General features: G+C 41.2%; 1 protein-coding gene across 2 annotated transcripts in view; it reads left to right on the forward strand.

The window, feature by feature from the left end:
* SPON1 (spondin 1) overlaps positions 1–22,605 on the forward strand; it is a 277,173-nt gene that overhangs the window by 240,109 nt on the left and 14,459 nt on the right. For both annotated transcript variants that reach the window (XR_013835950.1, XM_079966220.1), the window contains exons 8-10: positions 13,252–13,453; positions 20,920–21,060; positions 22,149–22,227. Coding sequence is in view for 1 of the 2 variants with exons in the window: in XM_079966220.1 (XP_079822346.1) it covers positions 13,252–13,453; positions 20,920–21,060; positions 22,149–22,227 (422 nt within the window). In the remaining variant the exon portion in view is untranslated. The remainder of the gene's footprint in view (positions 1–13,251; positions 13,454–20,919; positions 21,061–22,148; positions 22,228–22,605) is intronic.

The raw sequence follows: 22,605 nt of genomic DNA on the forward strand, positions 1-22,605 counted from the left end.
CTGTGTCCACCTGGGCTTTTTATATAGCATTATCCAACACAGGCTCAGGGGTCGAGGAGGAGGAAGTGTCCCATGGAAAGTTGGCTTAGCCAGGAGAACTGGATAGAGGGACACTTGTAGACAAACCACAAGCTGTAAACCAAGAATGAATCTGGAGTGAGACAAACCATGAGCCAGGGTAAAGATGACAAGCTAAAACAAACCATACATTAGCTCAAATCATAGCAGTATCAGGCCTGGAAAAGGAGCCATCAGCCACAATATCCTCTCCAGGAGCATGCATGCTTGCACATTCATGCTAATGTATGGTTTGTCTTAGCATTATGTACCAACTGTGTTGGGAGTTTATGAGGTTTTATATTATATATCTCCACTTGGCCCCAAGTGATGGGCGGGTTAGAAATATGATATCTCCTGGAGAGGAGACTTGCTCATTCAGGGTACTTAATGTTGTAATTGGGTCATTGGCCACATTGATATATGTGAGAAAAACTTATTGGATTCCTACTAGAAAAGGTAAATCTGGATTAAATGTGGGAAAACTATGGGTTGGCATTTAAATGCCAATTATGTGTGGAAGCTGTGAACGTTATTGTTTTAAGAACCATGAATAATGTTCAGAAATTAAATTCATGGGCAGCAGTATGAATCTGTTTTGTTCTTTATTTGTTCAGATGGTACATCTGTCAACAGTAAAATAAATAAAAAGGAGATTCCATCACAAAAGATTAAGGAAGATTGTGTTACATGCCAAGAGAAAGGGGGGGAAATCATATCTGTTATAAGTTTCCACAGCAAAGATGAAGTTGGCTTCATGTGATTAAATTTCTATTTAAAATGCAATGTCAGTAAGGAGGAAAAATGATCACAATTACACACTGAAGGCTATATTAGATTTCTCACTTGAATGTTTAACTCCCAACCATGCCAACATCCTGCACCATATGAACTTGATTCAATTGACTATTGAAAGCAATGGCCAGTTGATTGTAAAACAAAGTTTTAATTGTACCAACCTGTCTTTATTTTCTTTCCTCTTCTGTCACATTTATGGCTGCAGTTTCGAGGTTGTTTTCAGACCATCTGTTGCCCATCCTTTGGCCAAAACATCCTTCAGTCTGGTTCCTACTAATGTGTGCACTTTCTCCATCTGATTTCTTTAGAAATCTGTTTGCGATTCTGTCAGCACTTATGTAAATGCTTGTAAAGCAAGTAGTGCAAAATGTAATGGAACTTGCTAAGATTTAAATTAGTTTCCTGTTCTACATCCAGTTCTCAGGCAGGTAAAAACCCAGGCATGTTAGAAGTTCTGAAAGGCTTTGGAAAAGTACTTGATGCTGAAAGAGGTGAGGTGTTTTAAGTCTTAATAAAGGCACCATGATGTCTGACATCTTTTGAGATTACACAGGGAGTGAAAATACAATTGCAGGCTTGTCGCTGCTTATAAAATAGATTGTCCTTCAGATGGAAGGATGCTATATTGTTCTGGCAAAAGCTTCAGGGCTGGCTTCTGCTATCTCTTACTTTTCAGATATTATAGACAGTTGTACAGCTCTAAAGAAAATAAAGTTAGGGCTCTTCTCAACAAGGCACACTGTTTAAGTGTTTTTATTTAGGAAATTGAGATGTGTGGGCTGGTTCACCTCAGGGGCGGAGCTACCTGCCCTAGTACCGGGAGCAGCGTGGGGGCAGGGCTAGCCAGCCCTTAGGGGTGGGGCTAGCCGCCCACACGGCAAGCGTGGGGGAGGGACCGCTAGGGCAGCATGGTCCCCAGTTGCCCGCTGCCCACACAGTGAGTGTCCAGGGGCGCCACCCACACAGCGATGTCACCCACCCTCATGGCTGACACCCAGTGTGAATCACACCCCCACACCCACCTTTCTCCACCAGTGGTTCACCTGTATCAGTATTTTCATAATCCCATGGACAGTGTGGTCCACCTTGCTCTCGGTCTCTTTTTGTTGGTTGAGCTGACTATGATCAAGTGTCAGCATGTAGTGTAAAATTGTGTGGGACCCCTTTCTGCTACTGCTGTCCTAAATGACTTCTTGAGCTCCCTCTCTTAATATGCTTTATGATATGTTCAGGCAGCAACAAGATTTTAGAATACTTAGACTCTGGATTCAGTTTTGGGGCCCCTTTGCTTTCTCTTCTTTCCGGTTGAAGGACAGGGAAAAACTTCTGCCCCTGAGATTTAGCAAATAAACTGTTGGGCAGGGAGAAGAGGGGTGGTCACTGTAAAACTTGACAAATCAAGATTGCTATGCAAGATCTACTTCAGTTCCCAGAACAGCCCTTGTAATAGCAATAAATGAATAAATAAAATCAGCACACTAGTCTATTAGCACAGAATGGCTCTTTTGCTTAATTAGCATGGCTGCAATTAGTCATGCACTTGGCTAAGTAGCATTCACTCCAGGTGAGTGACGGTCCCTCCTGACAACCACTACAACCTTGGAGTATGGTGTGTGAGTAAAGAGCCTAAGCTGGAAGGAGTGTCACAGTGCTCTGGGGAGTGCAGATAGCAGCACTTGAGGGCACACCAAGCCCTCTCTGTTCAGCAGACGCCTTTATGATAGCACTGGAGTATACTTTCCCAGGCACCCGGGGGGTAAGATAAACAGAAAACAGAAGAAACTGCAAACAGTGGATGGAAGTGGAATTAGTTGTAAACGCATATGTGTGTTATTAGCTGCATTGTGATGCATGCAATAGAGTCAAGTAGACAGGTGTCACACTGGGTATATTGCCTTCAAATTTCTCCTGAGTCAAGCTCAGAAAAGAATGTTCAGGGCTTGTAAAAGTCAATTTCAAATGAAAACCCGCAGCAGCATTGAAGTGGTAGCAAGGCTGGGATTTCAGAGGTGCATTAACAGAGCCAATCCAATACTAGTGCACCTGCACTGATCTTGAAGCTGTCATCTCCTGCCCCAGACCACCCTGGTTTATGGCATCGACACTGCTGTTTGGAGGGCAGCGGCGCAGCGCTATTCCACTGTACTTGGGAGAAGCCTACACATTCACTTAGGAAGAAAAGAATCAACACTATATGTTGTGCCTGAGCACATCATGTGATCTATAACTTATGAGCCCTGGCTGCTAAATGGTGCAAACTTCACTGTGAATCCAGAGCGCTTATGATTACAGCTCACTTTACCTTTGATGTCTGGATTACTATCAGGAAAATCGAATGGTCCCTGAGACGTTGGTTCGCCTTGCTATATAAAGTGTGTAAAACAAGCCCAGCGAATGCTTGTGACGTGCACTATTTTCTGCTTTACCAGTTAGCCTTGAATGCAGCCTAGGGTGGGCCTGCATATCCCTCCCACTCAGCGTGATTGAAATCTGAAATGGCATCCCGGGATGTCTGGCAGTGTGTTTTCCTTTGTGCATTATAAATTATGTGGGGGAATGAAAAGCTCTGTTCATGCCGGCAGAAGAATTCCACCACTTTAACTCTTTCCTTGACCTCTGCCTTACAGCGAGAAAGGAAAGATGGACGTGAAAAAATTATTTATTGCTACAGCTCCCAAGTCTTACATTTCTATTGTTGGAGAGGTGCAGCAGGCCAGGAGAGAGTCACATGCTAATAGACTTTTCACATATCCCTAGGATTAGCTCAGGGGAAATTGCCTGACCTGTCTGTACCTCCATAAAATAGAGAGCCTTAGCTAAAAGGCACTATATTTTTGTTGACTGAATGTGAGGTTGGAAGACCTCTATATATAATACTGGCATTCAGTAAGATTACTTTGAGTGCAAAATATAAGCCCTTTCTTGTATTTTGTGGTCATCACATTCAATACTCCTCATACCAAACTCCCCATTTTCCTTCACATTCTCTGTCAAATGCAAAGCGAGCAATTGCTCCCTGTCTGTGTATCCGCAGTGCTGTCTTACAAAGCTTTGATTCTACCACAGACTTTTTTATTTTCCTTCTCCCAGGTTGAGAGGACCCAAAGTCATCAATGTGCAGGGATTTTTTTAAATATGAAATGGAAACATGGGAGAAATGGCCACACACATTCTCATAGAAGAGCCTGGGGAAGTCCCATAAGCATGTGGTTCTAGATTCTCTCTCTCTGATATTTATAATTGATAAAATTGGTGCAGCAAAAATATTGTTTTGTAAATAACCTCACAGGACTGTGAGAACTAAATGAGGGAAGGGAAGAACCAACTCAGTCAGATGGGTGTGGTATAAATAATAAAATTATTATTATTATTATTATTATTATTATTATTATTATTATTATTAATAAATTTTATTTATATCCCGCCCTCCCCAGCCGAAGCCGGGCTCAGGGTGGCTAACAACTCTAAAACAGTGCAACTTTATAAAAACATTATAAAAATTAATTAAAATCAAAATTGATGGCAACCATAAACTAAAGTTTTGTAAAGATTGCCAAAGGAGGGAGTCAGGCTGCGCCCTGACCAAAGGCCTGGTGGAACAGCTCTGTCTTGCAGGCCCTGCGGAAATATGTCAAGTCCTGCAGGGCCCTTGTCTCTTGTGACAGAGCGTTCCACCAGGTTGGAGCCGCAGCCGAAAAAGCCCTGGCTCTAGTTGAGGCCAGCCTAACCTCTCTGTGGCCTGGGACCTTCAAGATGTTTTTATTGGAAGACCGTAAGTTCCTCTGTGGGGCATACCAGGAGAGGCGGTCTCATAGGTACGAGGGTCCTAGGCCGTATAGGGCTTTGAAGGTTAAAACCAGCACCTTAAACCTGATCCTGTACTCCACCAGGAGCCAGTGCAGCTGGTATAGCACCGGATGAATGTGATCTCGCAGCAAAGACCCTGTAAGGAGTCTCGCTGCGGCATTCTGCACCCGCTGGAGTTTCTGGGTCAGTCTCAAGGGCAGCCCCACGTAGAGCGAGTTACAATAATCCAGTCTGGAGGTGACCGTCGCATGGATCACAGTGGCTAGGTCAGGGCGAGAGAGGTAAGGAGCCAACTGCTTAGCTTGGTGGAGATGAAAAAATGCCGCCTTTGTTATAGCTGCAATCTGCGCCTCCATGGAGAGGGAGGTATCGAAGATTACACCCAAACTCTTAACGGACGGTGCTGGCACTAATTGCACCCCCGCAAGAGATGGGAGTTGCCCCCTCAATCCCATATCGTCCCGTCCCAGCCAGAGGACCTCTGTCTTTGAAGGATTTAACTTCAACCGGCTCCCACGTAACCATCCAGCTACAGCTTCCAAGCATCTGATCAGTGTGTTTGGGGCCGAGTCAGGATGGCCATCCATCAACAGATAGAGTTGGGTGTCATCAGCATACTGATGGCAGCCCAGCCCAAAACTCTGGGCGAGTGGGTGCATAAAGATGTTAAAAAGCATCAGGGAGAGTATCGCACCCTGGGGCACTCCACACACCAAGGAGTGGCGGGATGACAATTCCCCCCCAAGCGCCACCCTCTGTCCCCGACCAGAGAGAAACGAGCACAGCCATTGAAGGACTGTGCCCTGGATCCCCACGTCGGCAAGGCGGTGGTCCAGGAGTTCGTGATCGACCATGTCGAAGGCTGCTGACAGGTCTAGAAGAATCAGCAGCCCCAACCCGCCTCGATCCAGCTGCCTGCGGAGATCATCTGTTAGGGTGACCTGAGCTATCTCGGTCCCATGACCAGCGCGGAAGCCGGACTGGAATGGATCCAGAGCCGATGTTTCATCCAGAAACCTACCAAGCTGTTCAGCAACCGCTCTCTCAATCACCTTACCCAGGAATGGAAGATTCAAAACCGGGCGGTAATTGGATAGATCTAAAGGATCGAATGATGTTTTCTTTAAAAGCGGGCGCACCACTGCCTCCTTCAGTTCCCTTGGGAATGTCCCGGTGCCAAGGGACAAATTGATGATATCCCTCAGGGGGACCCGCACCTTGTCTGGACACGCTCTAATCAGCCAGGACGGGCACGGGTCGAGAGGACAAGTGGTGGGCTTTCCAGCTCGGAGGAGTCTGTCCACATCGGCTGGGGATATCCGGTCAAAGTGGTCCAATACTGGACCCGAGGACAGTCGAGGGGCCTCCAGTTCCTTTATTGTATCCAAATTGGCAGGGAGGTCATGGCGGAGCAACAGGACCTTCTCCGCAAAAAAGCTCGCAAATGCCTCACAGCTGTGTGTCAAATTGTTATTTAAATTTGGCTGTCCTTCGAGGGACGTTAAAGACCGAATTATACTAAATAATTATATTATTATATATATATATTATAATAATAATATATACAATATAATATATTGTAATTATTAATAATAATAATAATAATAATAATAATAATAATAATAAATTACCATGCATGCCACCTTGAGCTCCTTGTAGAAAAGGCATGTTGTAAGTGCAATAAATAAACAAACATTGGCTTTTATCAAGAGTCCAGAAATTGTGGTCTATTGACCAACTGTGGTCTGCAAGCTTCATCCAGGTGGTCCACAGTGTCTCTGTGGAATTGTAGTTGAAGATGGGAGAATGAATACCCATTAAAGATTCATACTGATTTTAATTTTAATTGCTTCTTTCATATTGTATGTTATTGTTCAAATTCTATGGAATTCAAATCATAGTACAATAAAATACAACTTATAAAAAACTACAATAAAACATACAACATATAGGTCAGCTCATCACAGTTGCTACAACAGGCAGAAAACAACCATTTAGTAGTCCACTAAGACACTCAGCTTTTTTGCAAGTCTTCTGAGCATGAAGCGTTTGGGGACCACTGTTGTTTTATTTTGTTCTGTTAATACTGTGTACACAAATTCAGTACACTGATGAATACTTGGGAGCCCCTTTGTTGAAAGATGTAGCTCATGCTTGGTATCAGCCTGTTCCCCACCTCTAAAATAGGGATAATAATCTCACAAAGAATGAAATAGATGCTGTCTTGCTTTCTCACGGTAGTCAAAGATGTATCCCATTCTTCTTGCAGCACCACTGCTACAGCATTAAGAGAAATGCTTGTGTAAGAGTTCTGTGGGAAATAAGAGGGGTGGTTATTAAAGAAGTGGAGTCTGTAGGAAGTCTGTCAAAACAGGCACATAATCCCGCTGGCCAAGTAAAAATGTTCAGTAAGAATGCTCAGAGTCTGAGCTTCTGTTTATTTTTTAATGGCAAGTGAGGTAGAGTTGTGTGACTCAACTTTACTTGTTTAGCCTAAGATGCCCTAGGCTTGGCTTCCCTGAGGTAGTTCAGTGTACTCTCTGTTGTGCTAAAGAGCCAGAATATTTAATCAAAGTTAGCAGCAGCCGTATGTTTAGTCATCTATATATCTAACCGATGACACCATAGTGGTTGGCCATCTGGCCAAGGGCGTCTTCTTCAGTCCCAAAATATTGTAAGATGAAATTTTAAACTGTGCAAGTCTCTTCTTGTACAACAGATATGGCATGAGCATAAGATCAGGCAACCAATCTGCTGTATAGATGATGAGCAAAATAAATATAATTAATGTTAGTGACATACTGCTACATAGTTAAAACTCCCTGGGGGAGCTGCATTTTATGATGTGCAACTTCCTTTCCTTGAAACAACTTAAAGTGGTTGGTTTCTCTTCTTCTTTTTATTCAACAAGACACACATCAGACTGAAATGTGTAATTCTGTCCTCGTTTTCCTTCCATCTGCCACTTTCAGAATACATAATTAATGGAAGGGTTTTTTAGTGTTGAAACCATGGCAGCTTGATTATTCTTACTGTGAAACAGTACATTTAAATTATATTACAGGATGTGATAAGACCTTGTCTTGATGATTTTATCTTCTATCTAAAAATAACAGTGCCATACTCGTGAAACGCAATGACATGGAGTTAGCTGATGTGAAGTGAGTTATTGCCTGGTTCTTTATATTTCTGGAGAGAAATGCACATCCGGTTGTATTAATAAATTGAATAATTTTTATCATTGAAACTGAGACGGAGTCTATTTTCTCACATTGTTACGGTTATATTACTGGCACCAGCATAATGCAGAGAAGTGATGAGGCCAGCCTTGTAGAATAAATTGATTATGATTAGTTGGGATGAAGTCCATTACTATATTTCCCGGTTCCCTGTGGCAAATGCCCTTTGCTGTTTCGTGATGCCAGCCCTGAATACAGCCAGATACGCTTTTTAATGTGGCACAGATTTCATGGGATTGTGATACATTAAAAAACCATGGGAGAGTGGAGGGCAATGCCCCTATACCTTCATAAGGAGGTGGTGTTGTTTTGTCTTTTTGCTTCAGGTGCAAATGAGACACCTCTCCCCATTAATGTATTAATGTGACATAAAGAGCCAGTTTTTGCATGTTATGTATATTGACTATACCATGAAACAGATTTTGACGCTTGCAAGTGTGTCAAAAAAAGTTATGCTGCTATTCTTTTATGTTATTGAATTTTAGAATTGTATTTTGTTATTTTTTTGTTTGTGAGCTGCCAGGATAACACTGTTGTTGGATGTCCTAAATAAATGCTAAAAGAAAAATAAAATAAATGCTTTAAATAAAAATGAAGGATCAGGGTAGGGAACTGCCACATCGCCAGAAACTGCTGGCAGAAACGGCTGCTTAATATTGCTTCCTGGCAAAGCTGGTGCTGGGAAAAATTATTGAGGTGTATGCATGTCCAAAATCAGAAAAAGTAAATAATAATAGTGCTGCTGAAAACTTGTCTCTATTAGTGATTTTTCTTTAATAGGAAGAAACATGATGATGATGATGATTTAGAGGGAGGTGATTAAAAAGCCTTGATAAAAGGTTGTGGTGGAGTAGCTGAGAGGAAATCCCTTCCAAATACTCATCCAGTTGACAAGAAAGAAGATTCTACCTAAACATTAGGAAGAACTTCCTGACAGTAAGAGCTGTTTGACAGTGGAATTTGCTGCCAAGGAGTGTGGTGGAGTCTCCTTCTTTGGAGGTCTTTAAGCAGAGGCTTGACAACCATATGTCAGGAGTGCTCTGATGGTGTTTCCTGCTTGGCAGGGGGTTGGACTCGATGGCTCTTGTGGTCTCTTCCAACTCTATGATTCTATGATTCCTAGCATTGTATTTCCCCCCAATACTGGACCCAGCCATTCCCCGTTTATTTCAGAAGACTATTCCAGAAAAAGCAACGTGCAAACTGCAGTGCTGTGAAGATCCTAGTGCAAACACTACTGATTTCCGCAGAGTTTGCTCCATCGCAACAATTCTAAAAACCAATCTGTGCAGCCGAAAATCCCGAACCTGCTACATCGTTTGAAAATCTTTGTATTTAGTTCAATTGGTACTCTTCCATCCATCAAAGTGAAGAGACATGTTTGTTCACGGGAAGCAAGAACTGAACGCTAATGGCTTGAGACATTAGAATTAAAGTGGCTGAAACACTTCAAAGAAAAGAGCAATCTTATCATAGCTGCCAGGTGATGGATGAGATGACATCAGAAGTCTTTTCATCTGTAGCAGGTATGGTGACCTATCCATCTTGCAAGTCTTGCTGCCCAGTATTGGTCACATTTTCTCCTTGGAGGCCTCTAATGAAGACACAAACAGAATTTGAACTAAGGCTACACTAGCATGCTTGACAGGGACAAAATCCAAGTTCTGTGAAGTTTTCTTCAAAAAGCTTACAGTACATATTTCTCAAAAAGAGAAAATATACTTGTTTGTTACAAAGAAGCACGTGGTCAGAATTCGATTACCTTCCTTGTACTTTCTACCATTTTTAAAAAAATTATGGGTGTAATCCAAGCCGAAGAACCATAAGAAATAGTTTAAGTATCACTTCAAATGATGGAAATAGAGGCATGCTGACAAGATGACACTTGTCACAAGTTGACAGAAAGCTCCATCATGGTAGTAGATGTCAAATCTGTGAGATTCTGCTGGTGTAGCAGGGGAAAGCAGTGTGTGGCAAGGGCAGATGTCAATACTGGATACACCATAGAGAAAGCCTCTTTGTTTCCTCAACTTGCCCACCAAAATGGTGTGACCATGTGCCAGCCCTGAGGCTGGCAACGTTAATGTGGGATGGAAGAAGAAAGGCCACTCCCATCTCCTGCCCCAAACACAATGAAAAGTGAATGTAAACGTATAGTATAGTGAGAGAGGGAATGTAAACGTATAGTAAGATTTATCTGTTCAATTCTCAATACAATGCTAAAAATGGACACAAAGAGTTTTATTATTTACAAAAAGTTAGAAGAACTTTGAAAACTCTTAACTGTCCAGTTAGACCAATCTGCTGCAGAACAGAAGTATGTCTGAGTGTATGGTTTGTCCATACATTAGACTGCTAACATTAGCATAAATTATTCTTTTCTTAAAACTGATTTTTAAAATATTTCAATGATATTGTTGTTGTTGTTGTTGTTGTTACTATTATTATTATTAAATACACCACATATGCCAAAATCACTTTTATTATATTTTAGGACTAAATGTCTCTTTTTCAGTGATGGTGAACTTTATTAACGATGGCCTCAAATTCTACTATTAATCTCAAGCTGGCCTACTCAAAAATGTTGCATGAATGCTGAATGTTTTGTTATTCTGTGAACTGAATTATCATCTAAATGTGAATGGCTTATTGTAAGTTTCTTTAGTGCAGCAGTTAGTTGAATAATATATTCAATAAATATTTAAGTCATCTATCTATCATCTATCATCTATCTACCTATCATCTATCTATCTATATCTATCTATCTATCATCTATCTATCTATCTATCATCTATCTATCTATCTATCTATCTATCATCTATCTATCTATCTATCATAGACCACTCAAACATTTGCACACCTGTTATCAAAAATCTAACCAATTTCTTAACTTTTCTTCCTCTGTGAAAGAGACTTTCATATTTCTGCCTCATATGAAGGGCACTTGAGAATTCCTCTAGACTTTTGAACTTACCTAATCATTGTGAGATGGTCAAGGGTAGTGCCTATGTTGCTGGTTTCCCCTCAGTAAGCATTTCACCAGCACTCTGCAATATCCCTGACTGCCCACACTTTCTGAAATGAAAAAAAAAACCATGGGAGGAGTTATCCCATACAGTGGTGGACCTACCTTTTCGGGGACCTGTTCTGGCAGTCCCTTCGCAACCAGCTATGAGGTCTGGGTAACCACTGTTGTCTTCTTCAATGGGGTTGTTCCATGAGGGATCACCCCATGTTTCCAACATCTGTGCTACTGACTCTCAAACTTCGGGGTTGATGAAATATATACAACAACAAAAATAACCAATTTGTGTTGTGCCACTCAAATTGGCTTCCGTAGACCCAAAATTTTGAAGCAATCTGGACTAAAGTCACTTCTGGGGCCGTTCCGGGATTAGGGGCCCAGAAGCTTAAACTTCATTAGTTCCATTGTAGATCTGCCCCGATTCCATGCAGAGTGCAGACCATTAGTGAAATGTTTGATAGAATGAAAGAAAGAACACTCGCAAACATCCCTCAGCAAGGTTGCATTGAACATAGGAATAAGGAGAACACTATATTAGCAGAAGTATTTCTGCTTGCCCAATGAACCAACCTCCCCTCCCCTCTTATGCTGTTCTGGGTGTTTCCCTGACCCTCCAGATCAAATTTGGGTAGGGTAAAGGCAGGGCACGGGATGCAGGAAGAAATCACTTTGCCGGCTTTCACTGATGCAGTAATTTAGTTGAATATGGCCCTAAGGTAGGCGCAATAAAAAGCTGCATCCCACATATGAACATTTCACTGACATTTCACTCTCCCCTTTAATAACTTTTGAGAAATTGTCAGCCCACCACTGGTTCATATCTTATAATATGTATTGTATTCATGGGAGATTTTGTAATAAAGTAGAGATTTAGCTATGATATTTCTTTTTATTTTCTTGTGGTTTTCTTGGAATAAAGGATGTTGGATTAGAAAAGCCTTTGGTGTGATCTGTGGGGACTCTCCTCAGGCTTTGTGGAGAGCAACAGAGTTGCTTTGTTCCAGGTGTCTTTCAAACTTGGAAACATATGGCAGTTCCTGTGACTCCAACATCAATAAGAGAGGTGCTGAGGAGGCAACAGAGCTCTACTCCGCTGTGCTCTCTTTATTTCACTGCTGCCAAGAATTTCTACCAAGAAATGGGAAACTGGCCCAGCATCTTAGGTCAATGGTGGGCCCTCTGCAAGGCTCTAGGCCTCAGTGGATGCCCTACTATGCCAAATCTTGATGTCTGCCCTACCTGTCTCCAACACCATATGGCAGAACACTTGCCACATGTCGAGAGATGACTGCAAAGGGGTAGGAAGACATCTGATGGCATAGCTATACTCCTTCCTTGAACCCTTTTGGGCCTGGTGGTTCTTGTGAGGCTGGCACAATCCTGCGTTGGCTTCAGATAACAGCACATTTTGCCTGACAGATAAGGCAGACGCCAATTGTCACTGTTATGTTTGGCAAGAACAGGATTCTACAGCAGCACAAACCCTGTGGGATCAGGCACTGCTTATGCACATGTTAATATGGAGAAATAGTTGCAATATTTTGGTGCCTAGCAAGGATAGTTCATCTGCTGGATAGTTGGACTGCCAATCACTGAAGACCTTTGGATGTTGTTACTGAAACAACCTGATTGATTCCACATGTAACATATCCTCTACTTAAGGGAATCCTTGGCAAGACCTCAAGAATTCGGGTGTGCTGCTTATCAGTATGAATGTACTTTGGCATAAACTTGCACAATACTTGGCTGCAACATTTACAAGCTAATGCTATAAATCTCACACAGGCCTGCGCATTAAAATCTAACTAATGTTACTTTTGAAAATGTTGCCGGTCTGAATGCTTTTGTTAAATCCCAGCTAAAATTGCGGTGAGAATATATGTCTTTAGAAATTACCTGAAGTTTAAACCAACGTTTTGCCGCAATTACAATAAGCCATCCTTTTGTCTCCTTTGCAAGTGACTTTAAGCACCCATAAAAGAATACCTGGAATGAAATAAAAGCCATTTCATTAAATGCATGTGGTTGTTTTGCTGTTGAAAAGGATATAGTATACAAAACAACAGCATTATCAAGCAGTTTGCCTTATCAATCTTTTATTGCTAAGTTTCAGGTACAGTAAGGAATTCTGCTACCTGCCACTGATCCTAAAAGCACTTTGTGGGAAGTGTTGTGTCAACTTTGGTTTGACTCTTCTCCTGGAAATGTTTTATGGCTTACAGCACAACTCTCTTTCGCTATACTCTCACTCCATTTGGCATGCAAGCTGATATCGTCTCAAGCAGCAATATTTAGTTGAGCCATTTCCCTCTTTTTCATTTGCAGAAGAGCTGCTCCCTCTGCTGAATTTTCTGTGGACAGAACACGTCATCTGATGTCTTTCCTTACCATGCTAGGCCCCAGTCCTGACTGGAATGTAGGGCTTTCGGCTGAAGATCTCTGCACCAAAGACTGCGGATGGGTCCAGAGAGTAATTCAAGATCTGATACCATGGGATGCTGGCACTGACAGTGGTGTTACCTATGAGGTATCATAAATATTGATGCTACTCGCTTAGAACGTGCACTGTTTAATAGAATAGAAACATGCAGGGGCTTGTGAGAGATGTCTGCTCTGAAGGACATGGTACAAATATCTAAGATAAATAAATTAAATGTGCATGCTTGTTGTTTCTGGTCGAGTGTTGCAGCACCAGTTAGAAGCAGGGAAAGCTGGAGTGGCAGCTTCTTTTTTCCTATAGAAAGGGGGACTCTAGAAAAGATTAATGCAGGTTGTTAGTCAATATGTGTTGCCTTGTCACCCATCTGTCAAAAGTGCTAGATATCCTTGTGGGAGACTAATCAAGAAAGTATCTTGCTGTGGGCAACACCAATAAGCCCTGATATTAGAATTTCACCTCCAACATTTCTCCGATGAAAATAGGGACGTCCCATTCCATAATGATAATTTTGCTATTTTTACCCCAAACATCTTACAGCGCTGCCCCAGCCACTTGGGGCAGCTTCCAACATATATAAAAGAACAATTAAACATTAAAAAACTTCCCTATACAGCATTGCCTTCAGATGGCTCAGGGGTCGAATAACTCCATATCCTCCAACATTTCTCCAATGAAAATAAGGACATCCAAAGGAAAAGTGGGATATTCCTGGATCAAATTAGAAACTGGGATGGCTTCTCTAAATCAGGGATAACCCTAGAAAATAGGGATACCTGGAGGGTCTGATACTTTGGTTTCTGTTCAGGAGTAGCATCCAAGAGATAGCAAGGGAAGAGAAAATAACATTATCACTTGTGAAATTTCTGGAGGCTTCCTTTCTGTTTGTATTGCATATCCTACTGAAGGCCTTGCCCACTGCAGTTTGAACATCCACACCACTTGGCTGCTGATTAATAACTGCTACTCTTAATTTTTCATACAGAAATAAGTTTTGCATGGAAATTAATTGTTTCTAAAATGGATTCCTAGACCAGAACTTCAAATAGTTGTATAACTCACAGTATTGTTCCTGTGAAGTTCTGCCATTCTGAAATGTTTGTTTATTACACTTTATCCTGTCCTTCCTCCACACAGCTCAGGGTGACCTCTGTGGTCTTCCTGTTAACATCACAGCAGCCCTGAGACATAGGGTCAGTCCAGTCCAGATAGGTCAATCCAAGGCTGTTTTGTTCCTATGAATTAACTTTGGCAGTCATGGTTTTCCCACAGAATCCCCTTTCCCAACGATTGCTTGAATCTGCTTCCATGGGTCCTCCATCTCTCAGGTGCCTATCATAAACCAGAAGGCACTCTGTGTCCTCACACACCATGCTTTTTCTGGATTGACCTAACCACCACTTGTACACTGCCACTAGGTAACAGTAATGATAGTATGCAGCTGCTGGTTACATCCCCTCCAATGCTGGCTGTGAATGTACAGTCCTTATGCCAGAGTATTTGAGTGTGAGAAAATTTAAATGCAGGACTTTAACAGAAGCAGTGTGTTAGCGTAACATAAGGCAAAGAGTATCCCCTGAGTAGTGCAGGTATAATAGCTTCTGTGTAAGTAAAAAATCAATACATTGTAATTAAACATTGGGCAGGCTCTTGTGGTGAGAGGGAGAAAGTTGGATCTCAAATCAAAACCCCTTTATGTAATTTTATGTGAAGAATTTCTTACTCATTTGATCAGTCTTGAGAGAATAAACATCCTATGTCCTTATCACTAGAGGAAAGGTTTCTACTTAATTTGCTTCTCTAAGTGGGAAATGGACAACATGCTTTGTCCATTGGATGCTTGGATGCTTCCTGGCATGTTTATTAAATATCATTATTCTTATCCAATATGGGTACATGCTGGCTCTCTGCTGAGCATACAAAAGAGTGGAAGCAGGGCATCTCATTCTTTACAATGTAAGGGGAATCTTCCATGTGTAAAAATGCCACAAAAATTGTCGTACATATATATTGATCCTCAAAAAGATATTCTGTTTCCTATAACTTTTCCAGCTAAACAAATTAGAAACTAAGTGTCTTTTTAAAATTTTAACACAAAGACTATGTTCAAAGAGTAGTAAGGGACTCTAATATTCCAGTGGCAGAAGCAAGCGATTTTGAATGCAGTCTGTTGAGTATGCACTGAAAATAATTTGTTCCAATTTATGTATATCCTTGCTGAGATAACTAGTGCCATGTGCTGTTTTCTACCCAAGGCTCCTCCAGAACAGTGTAGACTTTATTTCCATGACTCACCACAGGAACTCTGCTATCTTACTGTTCTGTCATTGTATTGCTCTGTATGGTCTTATCAAACTTCCTGCCTACTATCATTTTGTGCTGTTTAGTGGAATTATTGTTTTTCAAGCATGCTATTGCCTTCCCACTGAATGTTGTTGTTCAAGATTCCACCCCCCTCCTTCCCTGCATGTTTTTCTCATTTTATGGTTTACTATCCTGCCTCTTTTCCGAGTCCATTTCCTACCACAGGTCAACAACTCCCAATTTACTATCCCGGAATTACACAAGGCATTGTTTACTTTCTTTCACGGTCATTAATGAAGATGTCAGCAGAAACCAGAACCAGCACACTTGTGAACTAGCATAACAGTTTGTCGTTACCCTTTAAAACAGACCCTTGGGTCAAAAATAATGAGGACAAACCAATCTGGAAATTCATCAAAAAATAAATAAATACAGTCGTATCTTGGTTCTCAAACAGAATCCATTCCAGAAGTCTGTCCGACTTCCGAAAATCAAGGCATGGCTTCTAATTGGCTGCAGGAGCTTCCTGCACTCAATTGGAAGCCAAGGAAGCCCCATCAGATGTTCAGCTTCCAAAAAACGTTTGCAAACCAGAACACTTACTTCTGGGTTTGCGGCATTCGGGAGCCAAAACGTTCGAGTTACAAGGCATTCGAAAACCAAGGCATGACTGTAGATGCATTTTCTTGTCTTAACATATCTTACTGTATCATATACTACACAATTACATTGATGGTGGAAGCCTATTGCTCTCTAACTAATTGACTTGTTTGTATTGACTTTTGACACTGAAACAAAGTTATCATTACACAAATCCTTGAGTTGGGTTTGCTGGCTGAGTCCTATGGATTTGCAGCAGGGGACCGCATCCAGAGAGATACATCTGTATTTGTTATAATTCTACTTAACCAATTTCTGTTAGTTGTGATTGATGAGCATTTGCCAGGGTGGGGTGGCGGAAGTGTCAATCAGATTGAATTTGCCTTAAAGAGATATGTGTGTTTGGGGGAGCGGGCAAGCAACCCTATTTTATTTTATTTTTAATTAAGTAGAATGCTTCCAGTAATCAATTTGGGCTTCATATAGGATGTAAATTTTAGAAATAAGAAGTTGATACAGAACCCATTTTATTATTAACAGACCATGGTGGCTGAAGGCTCTTTTTCTGCTTCAGACTTTTAAACACCCCACATTCATTTGCAATCGTGTGAGACTCTCCTGACTAGGAATTGAAGGATCTGACCATTTCTATCTGTTTTTAATTCTTCTCATCCTAAATTTTTGCAACAATTTCCTAAGAAGAAACCTATGAAAATTCTTCAACATTTTTGTGTGACTTTTTCCTATTTAACACATTTTTGTATGCAGTTTTCACTAATGAGCACATTTTTGCAAGTGATTTCTCCCAATATAGTGCATTTGTGTGTGTTACTTTCACTACTATATTCATTTTTATGCACTTTTGCCCCTAATATATGCATTCCTGTGACATTGTTTGGTAGAAGAACGGCATCACAAAATTCAGAAAAGGGTGAATTTTGAAAGAGGGCTGTGTTTCCATTCTCATATTGTTATGGAAATTCAGGGTGTTCTGCCCCACCCCACCCCACAACCCTAATATGGAAAGTGGGGATTAAATGGGAACTGAATCAAATTTCTTCCCCTTCCCTACTTCAAATACAGACTTCAAGTCTGGCATCACTTTCCGGTATGCCCATGTATGTGGCCACATGACACAATGGGCATTCTAGGAAGTGTTGTCAGGATGGAAGCCTTTGCGAAAAGAGTTCTGCACTCCTGCAAGTGTAAGTGACAGTCTTTGAGGTATTAAGAGCAACCATCCTGCCCCACAAAATTTCACAAAAATTATCCCATTCTGCATGAAAGAGGCCAGGGTTGGGAAACCTCTTCTGTAAGGAGCAAAGTGTTTCATGAGAATAATAGGTGCAGTTCAGCACAGTTTTAGTCTAGAGCTGGTTATTGCCTATATAATGCTGAAATACAGTCCTGATAATCTTCTGTTGTTCTTTTTGATTCCATGATGTAAATCAGTCCACTTGCTTATCCATCCAGTTTCTTAAAATAAAATCCAGCTGCATATTGCTTGTCTTCTGACAATTCTGTGGAATGGGGTGGGTTTTTTTTAAACTGACTGCCGAACTAATAAAAACAGTAAAAATTATCTGTCATAGAATTAAAAAACCCCGCTGCAGGTTCCTAGTGGAGGAGTCTGAGCTGATCATGGCAGCAAAGCCTTTAGCCAGATATTTCTCATAGTTTCCTAGAAAAAGCAAAGGGTCCCTGTTCTTTATGTGCTTCTGCCACCTGCCTGCACGCTATGGTCATGCTGCAAAAGAGACTTTTAAGAAAGCTTGCAATGCCAAACATCTGGAGTTATAGAATGAGCAGAAGCTAAATGATAAAAGCCAATTTATAGTATATATTCAGGTGGATCTCCCCCCCCCATTGTGCTTTAAAGTTGTGGGATTTTTAAAAAATGGCTATGGTTTTTAAAGGAAATTGTGGCCTTATGAGGCACACACAGCTTCTCTGTTCAGTTTTCTGCCCCTGTTCTGAAGCCTCACTCCCATTAGCTTTGCCTCCACGGTACCATTTCCTGTAGCCGTTACCTTCCCCCCACCCAGCCTCGCCAATGCGGGAAACTAGAGCATGGCAAAAAATAAGGGGGGCTGTGAGACAACCAAAAGGGAAGAATTGCACTGGAATTTCTTCAAACAGCAAGGCTCCTTTTGAAGACAATTCTAATGCTATTATACAGGGGGATCTGGGATGGTTCCTTTTTTGTGGTGAAGGAATGGAGAATGAGAAAGAGAATGAATAGATGAATACTGTATGTGTCTGCATGTTTACAGGTGTGTGTGTGTGTGTGTGTGTGTGTGTGTGTGTGTGTGTTAGCATGAATGAGGTGTGTATGTGGCTTTGGCCCCACCTACTTCTGGTTTGGCCACTTCTGGCACAGAGCCTTGAGAAAGTTTCCAAGGATATGTGGCTCTTTTGCCAACAAAAATGTTTCTGTAGACTACCTGCACATTTCATCCACTTCTCTTGAAAGGGTGGGGGATATACAGTGGTACCTCAGGTTACATACGCTTCAGGTTACAGACTCCGCTAACCCAGAAATAGTGCTTCAGGTTAAGAACTTTGCTTCAGGATGAGAACAGAAATCGTGCTCCGGCAGCGTGGCGGCAGTGGGAGGCCCTATTAGCTAAAGTGGTGCTTCAGGTTAAGAACAGTTTCAGGTTAAGTATGGACCTCCGGAACGAATTAAGTACTTAACCCGAGGTACCACTGTAACCATTATTTTATTTCCCAATACTGAAGGCAGTGGTAGTGAATGGAGCAGACTCAGGTGAACCCTGATCAGAATCAGGCAGCCTATAAAGCACGGAGAACAAGGGAGGTTGTTCTTTCTGAAGAGCTAAATTGGGGTTTGAAATGAATCTTGTGGTCAGTGCTCGCCCCTACTATTTGGACCACGGATCTGGCTCAGTATAAGCAGCTTCCTATATTATTTCTAATTCAGAAAACACTGAATGGACAACAATATCACCTAGAGTCTTTGCTTAAATGAAGAAGAAATGAGTGAACAAACCTGGGTGGGAGAGAGGTTAAATCTGGGTGGGAGAGAGGTTGTTGAGTATCTGATATATGAGTGGTGGGTTGCACTCAGCTTGAGCTATACTAAAAGACTAGCAAGAATCTGTTTGCTGTGGATCAGAATTTAAAATATGCACATGCAAACAAGTAACAACTAGGTTTGCATTGACAGACTCCTCCCCAAATCTGGATGCCATATGGGAAAAAGTCCAAGCTATTCAAGAATCCAATTTAGTCTAGTTGGTTATCATTTTTACAGGAGTTTGTATGGGTGTCCTACTCTAACGAGTGTGCCTTGAAATAAAAAGCAGGGACTAGGTTTCTGCCTAATATTACGTTTATTCATCCATTAATATACAGTTGAAATACCTTCTCTATTGTCATTTCAGTGGAGTTGTGTTTATTTATGATGGTGTATTTAAAACTTTAGGACATCCATACTAAGTTTTCGTTGCTGACTTTTCCAGGAGTCACAAAGGAAGGGCAAAAGTCTCAAGAGGAATAGGTGGGAGAACTGAAATTGGGATGGCAAATGAAAGCTCTTGCCATTCTGTTTGAACTTTGCCTTTTATGTCAAAGTGTAAGGTAGAACAAGCAAGCAAGATTTTTTTTTATTTTATTTTTTTAAGTACAGTGCAAGAACTTGCTTTAGTCTGTAGATCAGTCAACCCGAAGTCATTGTGTAGACTGGAAATGATTTATGAGTACTGGCAGACAGAGTTCATGGACACTCGCTAGGAGTCAACACAACGTTTTCTGTGATATTCAATTTTTATATTAAATATTTACCTTCCTGAATATGTATGAGAGCAGTTAATGAGAAATGTGCAAGTGTAGACAAAGTTAGGATTTGAATAGACTGCCCTGTTTATTTTCTGGCTATATTGATTTTTAGTTTTAGTAAGGTGCTAGGGTCGCACAACCTTTTGTGCAGTTGATGTCTTGAAATAGTTGAGTGCAGCAATATTTGTTAGGGAATACAGACATGCAATATATATTTATGCTCAAATTTTGTTTTGATTTTTACAGAAATGTGGAAACGGAAGATGGGGTGGGTTTGTAGAAGTCATCCATGCTTTCTAATTGAATTTGTAGCTTTTATAAGACAATGCCTATTACAATTCTGGTGGCTTTTCTGCTTTAATTTTTTTGTTCTGTTATTGCTGCTCTCAAATTAGTTCATATTGTAATTTGATTTGATTCCATACTTTTATAGAGTATTTGCTGTGAGTGACTCTTACTTTGGGGCTGAAGACACAAAATATATAAATTAATGTGCTCCCAGTTTGTCTTCATTTTAGCTTCAGGCTGTTGTTTTTAATTTATTACTTTTCTTTTATACAGTCTTCAAGAGACAATGTACAAGAAAAACTGCCAGAAAACCCAGTTTTTAAGAAACAGCAGGTGCATTTTAAAAAAAGAAACCTAAAACCATAAAAAATAGACAGTCGTGATAAATATATACTCATGATAAACAGAGTCTGAGGTCAGTTGTAATGGAAGTAGTGTACAACTGAAAACTTTTCAGAGTACTTCTTGATTCTAGTACTATTATTTTTTGTGCTGAGTGTCCACTATTCACTGTGACACTTTTTATCACGGGTTTCTTCTGTATCTATATCTTTCTGCTGCAGTCACCCAACAAACCAACAGTACCTCAAGAGAAGATAAGGCCTCTCACCAGCCTCGACCACCCCCAGAGTCCCTTTTATGACCCAGAAGGAGGATCCATTAAGTCAGTAGCCAGAGTTGTTATTGAAAGGATTGCACGGAAGGTACCAGTATGGCATTCCTAACAGCAATACAAATTGAATTGGGGGGAGGGGATAAATCTAATAATAAATCTGGAACATAGAACTAATTTGTTCATTACTAGATTTTTCAACTGATGCATAAGACACATCAAAGAGAAGCTATGTTGGGTCAGTGGAGACATGAGGGTCCCAATCTCTTAATCATGGTTAAGTGACTGAGAGGGGGCTACGAGTTCATACAGTGCCTCTCCAGAGTACCCAGCTAAGCAAATTCATTACCTTTCACTTTAATCACAGTTAAGGGATGCATTGGCCCCAATCAGTTTGCTTGAGAGGATGACCACTTCTTGCCAATACGTAAGAGTACGAATGGAACCCCTCCTAGAGGCTTGTTTTTCAAGGACCTAACAAAGTTTAGCAGCACTGGGTCTGAGAAAACCAGAAAACTGGATTACTCTGTATTTCCTATGCAGGTGATTTCGGGTGTGCATAACTGTGGTCAGTAGTCAACTAACTCACTGAGCTAGCAGAAGCCAGCACAGGGATTCCTGCAAATGCAAAATGACTCCCTCCCCTCGCCCTGAACCCTCTCCAAATCTCCCTCTGAGCATTTGGAGAACCCTCAGAACAGCATAGGGAGAGGAGAGGGGAGATCATTCCATCAGGCAAACAGAAAGGCAAGTACAACCCCATAATTCCCCACATGCCCTCCCAGTAACATCTGGCATTATGACTAATGAGATCATCACGTTGGATGTTTTCCCACCTTGCCAGCATTTTAAACCACACTTGCCTTTTACAAATTTCCCCTTTGCATCTTAGCTTGCCATTTCTGACTCCTATTTGAAAACTTCTCCAGAGAGAAGTTTCAGCAGCTCTCATTCTTCAGAAGAGAGGCCTAGGTACCCTAGAGGCTTTAGCTTCCTGGGCTATTTCACAAGACTTACATTTTAAAAAGGACCTCATGACTTCACTAGGCCTTCACTAGGTTACACTCCAGGGACCCAGATCTTGTTTGTACATATTCAGGCAGCTGATTTTCCATTCCAGCGCCTGCAACTGCATGGTTTCCTCTGCCAATTGAAACATTTGAAAATGTTTCTTTGCAGGGAGAGCAGTGCAATATTGTCCCCGATAACGTTGATGACATTGTTGCAGATCTTGCCGCAGAAGCTCCAGAAGATGAAGGTACTTTTTAATTATGTTCTATTTGCACAAGTTTGTGTTTTGCTTCATCCTCCAGTGCTGCTACTCTATATTTCACGCCTACTGCATTATTATTAGGACAGTATTAAAAACAGGAAGGGGGAAAACAATTTGCTTACCCATTTGTGGTCAGAGCCAGCATCATTACTTAATAAACACCCACAGTGATGGTATCAGCAGGCAGAATTTTTTTGAATTGAAAGCAGCACTATACTAATTTAGAAGAAGCCTAATCCCACTGACTTTATTATCCTGCGCTGGGTTGGTCTTCGTCAGGCTCTACTATTTTCCTCATCTAACTGCTCTTCTTTATTAACGATTGTGTTTTTCTATGAGGACAGGCTGCCCTTGTAAGCCTAT

The sequence above is a fragment of the Podarcis cretensis genome (genome assembly GCF_951804945.1).
Source record: "Podarcis cretensis genome assembly, chromosome: 1".
Taxonomy (NCBI): domain Eukaryota; kingdom Metazoa; phylum Chordata; class Lepidosauria; order Squamata; family Lacertidae; genus Podarcis; species Podarcis cretensis.